At 40.2% G+C, this 14267-nt stretch overlaps 1 protein-coding gene and 1 pseudogene across 2 annotated transcripts; both read left to right on the forward strand.

Moving 5' to 3' along the window:
- The first annotated feature begins 1122 nt into the window (after nt 1–1122).
- LOC308509412 (olfactory receptor-like protein OLF4) lies at nt 1123–2083 on the forward strand (annotated as a pseudogene). Its single transcript has one exon. The product of its transcript is annotated as an olfactory receptor-like protein OLF4 (transcript).
- A 10902-nt stretch (nt 2084–12985) lies between these two features.
- On the forward strand, nt 12986–13915 carry LOC308509258 (olfactory receptor 7A17-like; the record flags this gene model as incomplete). The annotated part of the gene is made up of 1 exon (XM_081077076.1): nt 12986–13915. The coding sequence occupies one exon, from the start codon at nt 12986–12988 to the stop codon at nt 13913–13915; it is 930 nt and encodes a 309-aa protein (XP_080933202.1).
- Between the last annotated feature and the right edge of the window lie 352 nt (nt 13916–14267).

Consider the following 14267-nt stretch of genomic DNA (forward strand, 5'->3'; position numbering starts at 1 on the left):
TTATCTTAGTTTCTGGAATGAGTGGCTACACAATTGCTTTAAATGTTATTACATGCAAGAAGTATTTGATTCAGAAAACCTGAAATCGCCTGCCTCTGACTCTGACACAGGACCTCACCTTGCTTCTCAGAGTGTGGTCCACAGACCAGCAGCTGCAGCATCAACAGCCCTGGGAGCTGGTTAGAAATGCAGACTCTCTGAGCCCCCAGGACCTGCTGGCTCAGATTCTGCGTCTGGTAGGATGCTGTTGATCGTAGGCACATACAGGTTGAAGTGCTGGTCTTGACTAGGTTTGCTTATCTTCTCTCTATTGACTTGGGGGCTGAATAATGGTTGGTGTGGGTGCTTTCCTGTGGACTGTAGGTGTTATCAGTATTCCTTCAGGCAATTCCAGATACCCCAGGCACAAAATCATTTCTGGGCGAGAAACACTGCTGGGAAATAACCTGAAATAAGTATAACCAAAAGTCCTTCAGATACTCTGATATTCACTTCGGACAGATCACTAAAGCCCTTCTGCTCCACCTCAGGGCCTTTGCACTGGCCATTCGTTTTTCTAAGTACACACGCCCACATTTCCTTGCGTCTCCCTCACTTTCTTCACTGAGGTCTGTGTTCTAATGTCACCTTATTTGCAGGACTTGACTAAATGCCCTTGGGTGAAAAACACAAACAACTAGTCGCTACCTTGTTTTACACATCTTTTCCTTTTCTTCATATGATCTGTCACTGTATGAAATGTTATATATTTTTATTATTGGTTTGCATATGTTTTATCCTTCATTGACTTGTATGACCTTCTGATTTGCAGCCCTCCAATACTCACAGACTAGACAGTACCTAAAATATGGTGAGCTCTCAATTTATATTCCTGAAATACATGAAGAATTTGTCATGAAAATGGTAGAATACATCACACTTTTGGAAAGAAGGAGAATGGACAAAAATTCCTAATCTGAGATGGCACAGGAAACCTCTAGAAGGAATAAGATCCATATAAAAGTATTAAAATTTATCACTTGGCTGCAAAATATAAATTGTAGCATTAGAACATCTGAGTAAAGTCTCTTTGTATGAAAACTACTCATGTGATTTTCCTGTCTTGGAAGTCACGTCTTCCTCATGAAACCAGAGAATCTTACAAGAGTTTCAGAATTTGTTCTCCTGGGACTTTCAGAGGAGCCAGACCTGCAGCCCCTCCTCTTTGGGCTTTTCCTCTCCATGTACCTGATCACTGTGTTAGGAAACCTGCTCATCGTCCTGGCCGTCAGCTCAGACTCCCACCTGCACACGCCCATGTATTTCTTCCTCTCCAACCTGTCCTTTGTGGACATCTGTTTCACCTCCACCACCGTCCCCAAGATGCTGGTGAACATCCAGATGCAGAGCAAAGTCATAACCTATGAAAGCTGCATCACGCAGATGTACTTTTTCCTACTCTTTGTAATGTTGGATACCTTCCTCCTGACCGTGATGGCCTATGACCGCTTTGTGGCCATCTGTCACCCCCTGCACTACACGGTCATCGTGCACCCCCGGCTTTGTGGACAGTTGGCTCTGTTGTCCTGGATCATGAGTGTCTTGATTGCCTTGTTATATACCTTAATGGTGCTGAGGTTGTCCTTCTGTGCAGACTTGCAAATCCCCCACTTTTTCTGTGAACTCAACCAGATGATCCAACTTGCCTGTTCCGACACCTTTCTTAACTACATGGTAACGTATTTTGTAGCTGTGCTACTGGGTGGTGGTGCTGTGGCTGGAATCCTTTACTCTTACTTCAAGATCATTTCCTGCATACGTGCAATGTCGTCGGCTCAGGGGAAGTATAAAGCATTTTCTACCTGTGCGTCTCACCTCTCGGTTGTCTCCTTATTTTATTTAACAGGCCTGGGAGTGTACCTCAGCTCTGCTGCTACCCACAATGCACACTCCAGTGCTACAGCCTCGGTCCTGTACACAGTGGTCACACCCATGCTGAACCCCTTCATCTACAGTCTCAGGAATAAAGATATAAAGGGGGCTCTGAAAAGATTTTTGGGGATGAAGCATAAAAGGGACAATCATCCTGAGACTTAAACAGTGACCTTGATTTCATGGCTCCAAGTCTCAAAACCAGACATCGTGATTCTTTAATCAGATTGTGTTTGTTCTTCTTGTCTTCATAATCTGGAATTTCCTTTTCTTTGAGTTGAACTTCTGTATATAATTTTTAAAAAGTATTTATTTTTTTACATTATAGTTGACATTCAGTATTATTTTACATTAGTTTCAGGTTTACGCCATAGTGGTTAGACATTTATATAATTTATGTAGTCATCTCCCCATTAGTCTAGTACCCACCAGGCACTATATATAGTTTGTGCATTATTAGTTATATGCTGTGTGTATATACAATATTCTGTATGCCTTGCTTTACATCCCTGTGACTACTGTGTAAATATCAATTTGTATTTCTTAATACCTTCCCTTTTTTAACCCAGCTCCACAACCCTCACCTTTCTGGCAATCATCAGTTTGTTCTCTGAAAATATGAATCTGTTCTGTTTTGTTTATTTTTCTCTTTACATTCCACGTATAAGCGAGATCATATGGTATTTGTCTTTCTCTGTCTGACAGTTTTACTTTGCATAATACCCTGCAGGTCCATCCATGTTGTCACAAATGGTAAGATTTCTTTTTTTTTTTTGTGACCATGTAATAATCCATTGTACATATGTACCACATCTTCTATATCCAGTCGCAACAGATGAGCACTTAGGTTGCTTACATATTGGCTATTGTAAATAGTGTTGCAGTGAGCATAGGGGTTCTTATAACTTTCCTAATTAGTGTTTTGGATTTTTTTGAATCATTACTCAGCAGTGGAATTACTGTGGTCCGTATTGGCTGCACCAATTTGCAATCCCACTGACAGTACATAAGGGTTCTGTTTTTCTCCACGTCCTCACCAGCACTTGTTGCTTATTGATGTACAACAGCCGTTCTGACACGTGTGAGTTGATATCTCATTGTGGTTTTAATTTGATGATTAGTGACCTTGACCATCATTTTATATACCTATTGTTCATCAGTATGTCCTCTTTGGAGAAATGTCTATTCAGGTCCTCTGCCCTTTTTAAATGAGATGGTTTGTTGTTTTGAGGTTGAGTTGTATGAGTTCTTTATAAATTTGGGATATAACCCTTATCTGATGTATATTTGGCGAATGTCTAGTCCCAATCAGTAAGTTGTCTTTTCTTTTTGTTGATGGCTTTCATTGTGGTTCAAAAAGTTTTTAGTTGGATGTAGTTCCACTTGTTTATTTTTTGTTTTGTTTCCCCTGCGTAAGGAGATATATCGGAAAACAAATATTACTAAGAGCAATGTCAGAGAATTTACTGCCTATGTTTTCTTCTAGGAGATTTAAGGTTCCAAGTCTTACATTTAAGTCTTTCATCCATTTTGAGTTTATTCTTGTATATGGTGTAAGAATGTTCCAGTTTCATATTTTTCCATATATGAAAGTTTTCCAACACCGTTTATTCCAGAGACTGTCTTTACTTCACTGTATATTCTTGCCTCATTTTCATAGACAAACAACCATGTAAGGGTGGGTTTATTTCTGAGCTCTTTATTCTATTCCATTGAATTATGAGTCCCTTTTCACGCCCATACCGTGTTGTTTTCATTGCTGTACCCTTGGAGTGCAACTTAGCTTAGATATCAGGTAACGTGATGTCTCCAACTTGGTTCTTTGTCAAGTCCTGTGATTATTCATGGTCTTTTGTGGTCCCACATCAATTTTTTAGATTATTTGTTCTAGTCTTTGAAAAATGCAAAGTTAATATTTAGAAATCAGTTGAATTTTTATACACTAATACTGAACCATCAGAAAGAGAAAGAAAATCTCATTTATAATATCATCAAAGAAATACCTTGAAATAAATTTGACCACGGAGAAAATTGACCTATACACAGAAAAGTACATGACACTGAAAAGAAATTGAAGAAGACACAATAAATGGAAGCCTATATCGTGGTATTGGACAAGAGAAATTAGCATTGTTAAAATGTCCAGACTACCCAACGCAATCTATTGACTTAATGCAATCCCTATCAAAACACCAAAAACCAACCAAGTACATTTGGAGAGGTAATTGACTTTATTAAGTGATTTGTGAATGAAGCAGTATCCCTTCCAGCAACCAGAAGGGAACAGCCAATGGTTGTACTAATTAAAAGGTTTTCAATGAAGAAGGGTGGCCTATTAACAAAAGAAAAGATCCAGTTTAGACCTGGGTTTTTTTGAGAGGAGGAAGGGAACTGCAAGTTTTTTTATCATTCAGATTTCTTCTCCCTTCCATGGGGGATTGAGAATGCTCATGTGACCGGTGCTTTCACAGAAAATTCCAGACTTGTTTATTAAGATTACATTTCTAATAGAGGTTGAAACTGCCATTAGGTCCCATATTTAATCTAAGTTTGGCTTTATGGGTTTTTACCACCAGTGATGCCATTTTGGGCCTGTGATTTTCTCTTTAACTGTAGTACGGACACTTTAACAATATCAATTCTTCCAAAAATTGAGCAGAGAATATCTTTCCATATTTGAGTGTGCTTTAAAATGCATCCATTGCTGAGCTGTCCAAAAATTAAGAATACATATTGCACAAATATATATATATATTTATAAATAATTATGTATTTAAAATATATAACTATTTATAATTTATATATGTACTCAATACATAATTAATTACTTTCTTATGTGATTGTAAATAATGTAATCACCTGGATCTTATTTACGCATTTCTGATGGTGATATGGGATGATGAAGCTAATTTAGGTGGATGCTGTTAGAAAAAATAAAATGTTTGGAAATAATTGGTGAGTCTAAGATCTGTTTCACAAGTAAGGAGTGTATTTACACATAATTATGTACATTTTAACCTGACTCTATTTCAGGTAAACACACACACACACACACACACACACACACACACACACACCATCACACCGACTCATTAATAATGTCACCTTTCATTGAAAGGAAACTGGAAAAAATTTGAACAGAATAGAATTTAAAAGAATGAATGGTTAAATTAACATGAAACTAGAAGAATTATAACTTTAGGCATATGGATTTAATGTAGAATGTTTGACCTTAATTTTAGTAATGAATACATTTCCTTTCTTCATGCACAAAGGCCTGATTCAGAACCACCTTTATTTTATGCAATGGAGAATTCATTAGAGCGTTTAAGGGAACAAATTCCCCAAACTGACTTATCTCAATGCTGTCGGCTGACAAATAATATTGAGTCAGTAGTTCATTGTCAAAAAGGTTTTATTTGGGAAAAGGAAAGAACAAGGAAAAAGATGGCTGCCACCCAGCCCTTGCACATAGAGACCCAGTGAGGCACATGTTCTAAAATGGTAGATAGACATATATGTATGTATGTATAAGGGAGACAGGAACCACAGAGTTTTTTTGAAAAGAAAGTTAGGACCATAGATTATAACCAGGTGGGCTCATAAACTTCCACGAACTTAACTCCCCATTTAGACCTCACAGCCTGATCAGTTTCCTTAAAATGCCACTTCTCCTTGCAAAAGGAAGAATTAATGCAGACCCATATGATGGATGAAATTCTTAAAGAAAGGATGATAGAATGAATGTGTGACTGTGAGAGAGACGTGGCTTCACTGTGCTTCACGCAGGAGACAGGGAAGATGTTAACCGTGGGAAGAGGTTACACCCAAGGATAACTGTGCCAAGTATTGGGGGCCCACAGCCTTCAGGTAGAAGGGGATTTTAAGTGTTTCCTTGAACTGCGGCAGAATGTAGATTTGGAGGCAGTGATCCCAAAGTGTTTACTTTGTCACTCCTGAATTAAGATATTCTTTTCCTTCATAAGCCAGACGTGAACGTCAGGACACAGCGAAGTCTCCCTCTATGTGGCATCCCGTCCAAGCCCCTGGCTGGCTGTTTGGCAACGGGTGTTCTGTGATGGGTGATACGGAAGAAGGGAGCATGCCCCTTCCTGAGTCACTGCAGTGACGTCACTTGAGCTGAGGAGACTTGGGGAAAACACTTTAATGGCTAAACATTCTAGCTTTGATTTTCCTCAACAGAAGTAGATTTGTTTTCTTCACAATTTGGGCATTTTTCTTGGAAGACTTGGCTCCAAATGAATTCATGATCCAAGGAAGAGATTGAGGAAAGGGCAACACTGGCTTTCAAGGGCAAGATAGTTTCATGTCAGCTGCTGGCTAAGATAAAAATAAAATATTTAAAAATGCACTTTTAAGTAATATTGTTTTTTAGTATACGTGCTGCCGAAGTGAGCACATTAGTAATATTCTTATTGTAAACTTTTTCAGTTTCTGGAATGCCCTGGTTTCTTAGCCACCAGTGTTCTTGATCAATATTTAAAGGAAATGACAATTATTTCTCAATTAAAAATATATGAAAGAAATAACTGTTTTATTCATGCACAGCTTCACTTCTTTGAGACTTCATTTTCCTCAGTTGTGAAATGTGGGTAAATATAGTATCTGTTTCACAGATGTTTTGGAAAATATTGAATGAGAAATCATTAAAAATAGCCTAATGGCATCTGACATACATTATGTTCCAATAAGGGCTGGCAATTATTTTTCTGCTCAGGAGATGAACAAGTGTATATAGGTGGTAATCAGCTTGCTTCCCAGAAATTAGTGCAGGAATTTGGTAGCATATCAACTGGCCCTGGTAGGAGACTATGAAAACAAATCAAATCACTTACTCCTTCTGCAGAATTATCTTTTCACAGAGGCCATTACATGTGCAGGTTGGCACCAAGCAGTAGAACAGAAGGAACAGACCTGGAAGACAGACCTGATTACAATGCAGGTGCGTGTGCTGTGTGGCCAGAGCACTGCAGGGCCGCCATCTTCACTGGTGTGACACCTGTCCGCCAGGAGTGTGTGCCTAGGAGAGTATGAACGTTTATGTAAAGTGCCTCGCATATAGTTAGGCACAAAGAAATGGTTCTGAGATCATTAGGAGCAGGTTTTACAAAAATACGTCATATAAGGAATTACTTGGAATGCAACCTCATGCTGTGTTCTAGATTCAAAGCCTAGGGAACGCATTCTGCTGGACATTGTTCTCTGCAGTCCCAGACTGAGCTCCCTGTTTGGTCATCAGGAGACTCTGCAAACCTTTAATTTTCTGTGAAATATTGTTAGGCTTATTATACTATGCTTGCAAAAGCAGAATTTAGGGACACTTTGAAATAAAACAAAAAGATACCATGTCATCAAACCCTCACTTTATCCAAAAGCTAAATTACCGAGAAGAACCTTTTCTGAAAATTCTAATGTTTCTGGTTTTATTGATATTTATTAAACACAAAGCTGAACAGTAACATTACTACATGAGGTCAGAGCACAAGTCATTAAAAAAACATTATTAATGTTTTAAGCTGATTTAAAAAACCATTAAAGCCACATAGACAGGTATGTGAATAATCGAGTCAGCATTATTCATGTAGCTCCAAAGATACAGATCCAGGAGGGTGACAAAAAATATACACATTTTAAGAGATGTTATCTATGTATCACTTTTTGAAATTGAATTTAATTACAGTAGCAACATGTAGTATGGCATTTGCTCAAAAGATGGTGTTAATCAAATGAGCGCTAGTGTCATTCATTGTATTACTATTTTAATACAGTTTTCTCCTTTCTTAATGCATGTATATTTTTTTGGAACCCTCTGCATTTCCACAAACTGATGAGTAGAAAAACCAAATGTGATATATCCACACAGTCGAATATTGTTTAGCAATAAATAATTTTAAAAAATGAACTACTGAAAAAAAGCCAACAGCAAAAAAAACCAATGAAGCCCACATGATTTGCCAGTGGCATGACATTTTTTTAACATTTTTATTACAATTTTAAACATAGAGAAAATGAGAAAGACTAGTACAGTGATCACCTATATGTTCATCACCTACATTTAACACGTAACATTTGTAATATTTGCTTTATCTGCGTTACATTTCTGCCAGGAAGCATTTGAAAGCACACAGTAGGAAACTACCTTGAAATGCTACCCATGCCTCGTTTCATATTAACTATCCTCTGTCAGCACTATTGGACTTGGGAACACCAGCAAGAACTCCCTGATATTTAATATTTAATTCACGTTCAGATTTCCCCTGGGGTAAGTTTTGAGACAAAGTTCTGTCCCCGCGTTGGTATAATTTCATATTATACAAAAGCAATCATCACAAAGGATCTAAACCAACATTGACTTGTGAAAAGTACTGAAGAAATACGTGGGGTTACTGCCCTCAAGTTGCTGTAAGGAGCTCTGATGGGGCAAAAACACCAGTGTGCGATCCTCAGATGAGAAACGGGCCTCGATGGAGGGCAAGCCCAAAGTAGAACTTCAATAGCAGCGGGTCTGCGTGTGGCTCTCCGTGTCTTCCTGCATCACCAGCGAGAGGGCCTTTGGGACTCAATAGGCAGAATGGGTGCGAGCCAGCAAACATGGAGTAACAGACTTGAGTGATATGTGCCTCACGTTCCTTTGCATGGCACTTAGTAAATGGTGATTTAAAACACAGCCTCCATTTTCACAAAGGTCAAAGTGGAGATGCCGGGAGGGCAAGAATGTTCCTGAAATAGTAATAAAATTGGAGGAGAGGGCTCAGTGATGTAAGGTTAGGGTGGTGGAGAAAGAGCCCAGCAACACCTGGGGATTTTGAAAGACATTTAAGGCAAAGCTGTCCCACAGAACTTTCTGCAAGGGACATATTCTATGTCTGCACTGTCAAATGTGGTAGCTGCTGGAATGAGGCTGGTATGACTGGGGAACTGAATTTTAAATATAATTTAAGTTACGATTTTTAAATAGTCACCTGTCCGTGACTACTTTGGTGGACAGCACAGGTCTTAGCTCCCAAGACGAATGTCTCTCCGGCCATCAAAATCCAAGAGAATTTCAGCAAGACTCACAGTGTTCACCAGACCAGCAGTAAAAACGGGGGACCATAAGGCCAAATGAGGTTAACCTTCTATCCATCCCTCAGTACATTTTTCTAATACAAGTTGTGTTTTTAAAGATGTGCCTCTTCTCTACTAATGCTCGTAGACAAATTTATGAAAGCTGTTTTAAGGAAATAGTGTAAAGATAAAAAATTTATGTTTTGGGGAGAATTTCTTTCCTAAATGATTATGTCTTTTCAGTAGGCTGGTACCTTGTATGTTGAATTAAAAAATAATAATTCTAGATTTATCATATTTTAAGGCATCCAATATTGGTATTGTGTAATTCTAATAAATATGGTCCAGGCACAGGATACTTGCGGATTCAGAGACTGATGGTCTATTAAATTCAGGGAGATCATGAACATGGAGAAATAAAAACTAAATTAAAACAGAATTCTAGCCTGGTCTCCTGGGATCAGAGATTCATTAGGAAAAATTTCCTTTCCGTTTATTTCAGAAACCCCGGGGGGAAATCGGATACTCAGCAGTTGGAATAAGAAGAGGGAACTGTGCCTGATGAGCAGATACACAGAGTACTGTAACGCCTCCTCTTTTGGTCCCTCAGCTTGTACCACGTTGGTGGACATCTGGGTGTTGCGTTTGACTCCTGAGCTGGCTGTGAACTGATGCTTCACTCCTTCCTGCTGTCTCGTGTGGGGACAGAGCTTCAGTCTCCATCATGATCCTTCCAGGGAGTAATTCTGACTTCCACACAGAGTCCTCCCTTCAGAGACCCCATCCAGGTGAGTCTGAGAGCCCAGCAGTTACTGAAGGAAAGGGTCAGAGAAGTCAGAAGCTGAGAACACTTACCTGAGTCACTGCGATCCTTGCAGCCCAGCCAGGAGACTAGAGATCTCCGTGTCAGAATTCTTGGCTTATTAACTGATTGTGGGGACAGAGCCAGGAGTGCAGTTTCCAGGCTCTCGGTCTCACTTGGAAAGGTTCTGGCTCCTGTAGTTGGCCAGCAACTGTGACTGGATGGCTATCAGCTGTGGCTAGTTGGCCGTCAGCTGTAACCAGTGAGCCACTGGTCCCTAATATAACCGCCGTGGCCACGCTTGCCACAGATGGCGGCTGAGCTAGCAAGTGCGAGATGCGACTAGTAAGGTGGATTGCAGCTAGCAAATGGGGTTGGTTGATTGGCAGAGAAGCAGATGGCAGGTTGCAGATCATGTGGCTCCTATTCCCTGTTTCTCTATCCCAGCCGCCAGCGAGAATATAGTGGTACGACTCCCCTATCTGTGGCTCCATGGGTGTGCCTTTTTGGCCTCACCATATCCTTCCTTCTTGTGCAGGGAGCGAGAGTAGAGACCCCGCATACACCCTGCATGACATTGATTTATAACTAATTCATTTAAAACATTAATATGGACCCTTGAATCTTCCGTACAGGGACCATATTTAAAATTGAGTGATATGCGTGGATGTACCCTTATGTGACCCTGTAAAATAAGTGAGATGCATGAAATGGTTGCAGTACAATGAAAACGTATCTGAGGATTTTTGCTGTTCAGGGAATAGGAAAATAGTGTTAGGTGTGGAGGCCGGTGCACTGAAGTGTAATTTCTAAGATGGGGTGTATTTGAACATGTTTTGTGTTCACTGACAAGATCCAGGCCGGTGGAGGTAAGATCTACCTTGCAACACACATTTGTGAGATATGCATTGCAATATCTTCTCTCATGCTGGGTATTCACATGAAGAAGTTATTTAATAAATAGAAAGAAGAATACCAAATAGTTTGAATTATTTCATTCCTGGTGAGGCTGCATATATTTCTGTTTGTAACTTGTTTACTTTGATTTTGGAACAATTAGTAGGAATTTCTATCCCACACTGAGCTCTTTTCCCCGATGGTCATTGTCTTCTACATTTTTAATGATATTCTGTCATATACTTGGGAGTGTAAATTGAGGATTGACCAAATTTTAGGCAAAGAGGACACAGTGCTGAGAACAAACACTTCAGTGGTAGAGAAATGAAGGTCACCCGTTGTACCTTAAATCTAATGCCACAGAGCCATCTCACACCACGTTTACATTTATGCAATGAGGACTTCAGTGCACCTGCTAATGGGGTGGGACATCTCCAATTTGATTTGAAGTTCTTTTCTACTTCATGTGGGTTTTCTAAGTAAAATGCCTTCACCCAGGGGAAGCTAATGAATGAATGGTGAGGCTTCAATTTAGTACCCTCTGCAAATTTTATTGAATAAATGTCTATATTAGATTCTATTGCTGCTGTAAAATATTCCTGTAGTGGTTAATTAAAACAAACAAATATATGCTCTTAAACATCTGGATGTGAGAAGCCCGAAATGAGTCTCATGGGCTAATATCATGATGTCTGCAGAGCTGGGTTCCTTCTAGAGGCTCAGGTGAAATGCTGCTTCCCTTCCTATTTCAGTTTGTATTCTGGCCACCTGCCTTTCTTGGCACATGGCCTTTCCTCCACCTTCAAAGCCAGCAGTTTAGCTTCTTCATCTTGTCTCTCGCTTCTATGTAGATGACCATTGTGGTTACGTTCCTCCCACCTGAATGATACTGGGTCATCTTCTTAACATCAGCCGGTTAGCAATTCTGTCCCATCTTTTACCCTAATCCCCCTTGCTATAAAAATATCAAATGCAAAGGCACTGGGGATGGGGTGTGGACATATTATGCAGGCCCTTATTCTGCTCACTACAAGGTCTCTTAATAGTGTATTATTGGGGTCATTGGTTAGCTGAGTTAGGTAGAGTGTGGTGCTAATAATACCAAGATGTCTGGTTCGATCTCTGCTGCACAATCCTTACAAAAAAAGAAAAACGGTGTATTATTATGTGTCACTCAAGGACCCTTACGTAAGAAAAATGAACAGAATTTATTACAGTTTCTGGAATGGTTGAGCACACTAATTGCTTTAATAATTCATGCAAGAAAATATTTGATGCATAAAACCTGAAATCGACTGCCCCTGACTCTGACACAGGACCTCACCTTGCTCCTCAGAGCGTGGGCCACAGACCAGGAGCTGCAGCATCAACAACCCTGGGAGCTGGTTAGAAATGCAGACTCTCTGAGTCCCGAGGACCTGCTGACTCAGATTCCGCATCTGGTAGGATGCTGTTGATTGTGGGTACATACAGGTTGAAGTGCTGGTCTTGACTAGGTTTGCTCACATTCTCTCTGTTGACTTGGGGGCTGAATAACTTTCCTGTGGATTGTAGGTGCTATTAGGATTCCTTCGGGCAATGCCAGGTACCCCAGGCACAAAATCATTTCTGGGTGAGAAACACTGCCGGGAAGCACCCTGAAAATAATTGTAATCAAGGCCCAACAGATACTCTGATATTCACTTCAGACAGATCACTAAATCCTTCTGCTCCACCCCAGGGCATCTGTACTGGCCATTCCTTCTTCCAACTACACACGCCCACATTTCCTTGCCTCTCCCTCACTTTCTTCGCTAGAGTCTCTGTTCAAATATCACCTTGTTTGAGGACTTGACTAAATGTCCTGGAAAAAAACCAAACGCACTAGTGAGTATCTTGTTATAAAATTGCTTTCCTTCCTTCATATGATCTGTCACCATATGAAATATTATATATATTTATTATTAGCTTCCCTATTTTTCCCTTCATTGACTTGTATGTACTTCTGTTTTTCAGCACTCTAGCACTCACAGACTAGACAGTACCTAAAACATGGTGAGCGCTCAATTTATATTCCTGAAATACATGAAGAATTTCTCATGAAAACTGTAGAATACATGACACCTTTGGAAAGAAGCAGATTGGGACAAAAATTCCTAATCTGAGATGGCACAGGAAACCCCTAGAAGGAACATGATCGATACAAAAATATTGAAATTAATCACTTGGCTGCAAAATATAAATTGTAGCATCAGAGCATCTGAGTAAAGTCTGTTTGTATGAAAATTACTCATGTGATTCTCCTGTCTTGGAAGTCACGTCTTCCACATGGAACCAGAGAATCTTACAAGGGTTTCAGAATTTGTCCTCCTGGGACTTTCAGAGGAGCCAGACCTGCAGCCCCTCCTCTTTGGGCTTTTCCTCTCCATGTACCTGATCACTGTGTTGGGAAACCTGCTCATCGTCCTGGCCATCAGCTCAGACTCCCACCTGCACACGCCCATGTACTTCTTCCTCTCCAACCTGTCCTTTGTGGACATCTGTTTCACCTCCACCACTGTCCCCAAGATGCTGGTGAACATCCAGACACAGAGCAAAGTCATAACCTATGAATGCTGCATCACGCAGATGTACTTTTTCCTACTCTTTGGCATGTTGGATGTCAACCTCCTGACCGTGATGGCCTATGACCGCTTTGTGGCCATCTGTCACCCCTTGCAGTACTCGGTCATCATGCACCCCCAGCTCTGTGGACTGTTGGTTTTGGTGTCCTGGATCATGAGTGTCCTGATTTCCTTGTTATATAGCTTACTGGTGCTCAGGCTGTCCTTCTGTGCAGACTTGGAAATCCCCCACTTTTTCTGTGAACTCAACCAGATGATCCAACTTGCCTGTTCTGACACCTATGTTAACAATGTGGTGATGTATTTTGTAGCTGTGCTGCTGGGTGGTGGTCCTCTAGCTGGAATCCTTTACTCTTACTACAGGATAGTGTCCTCCATACGTGCAATGTCATCCCCTCAGGGGAAGTATAAAACATTTTCTACCTGTGCGTCTCACCTCTCGGTTGTCTCCTTATTTTATTTAACAAGCCTAGGAGTGTACCTCAGCTCCCCTGCTACCCACAATGCACACTCCAGTGCTACAGCCTCGGTCCTGTACACAGTGGTCACACCCATGCTGAACCCCTTTATCTACAGTCTCAGGAATAAGGATATAAAGGGGGCTCTGAAAAGATCCTTTGGGATGACAGTGTAAAAGGGACGATCGTCCTGACACTGAAAAAGTGCCCTTGGTTTCCTGGCTCCACGTCTAAAACCAGACGTTGTGATTCTTTAATCTGACTGTGTGTAATTTCCTTCTTTTATTTATATTCTGGACTTTCCTTTTGTTTGATTTCAACTTCTGTATATAAATTTTAAAAATTATTGTTTTTTTACATTATAGTTAACATTCAATATTATTTTATATTACTTTCGGGAGTGCATTATAGTGGTTAGACATTTATGTAATTTATGTAGTGATCCCCCCATTAGTCTGTACCCCCTGGTACTATACAGTTGCTGCAATATGATTTACTATATTCTGTATGCTGTGCTTTACATTTCTG

Source organism: Rhinolophus hipposideros, assembly GCF_964194185.1.
Source record: "Rhinolophus hipposideros genome assembly, chromosome: 16".
NCBI classification, from domain to species: Eukaryota; Metazoa; Chordata; class Mammalia; order Chiroptera; family Rhinolophidae; genus Rhinolophus; species Rhinolophus hipposideros.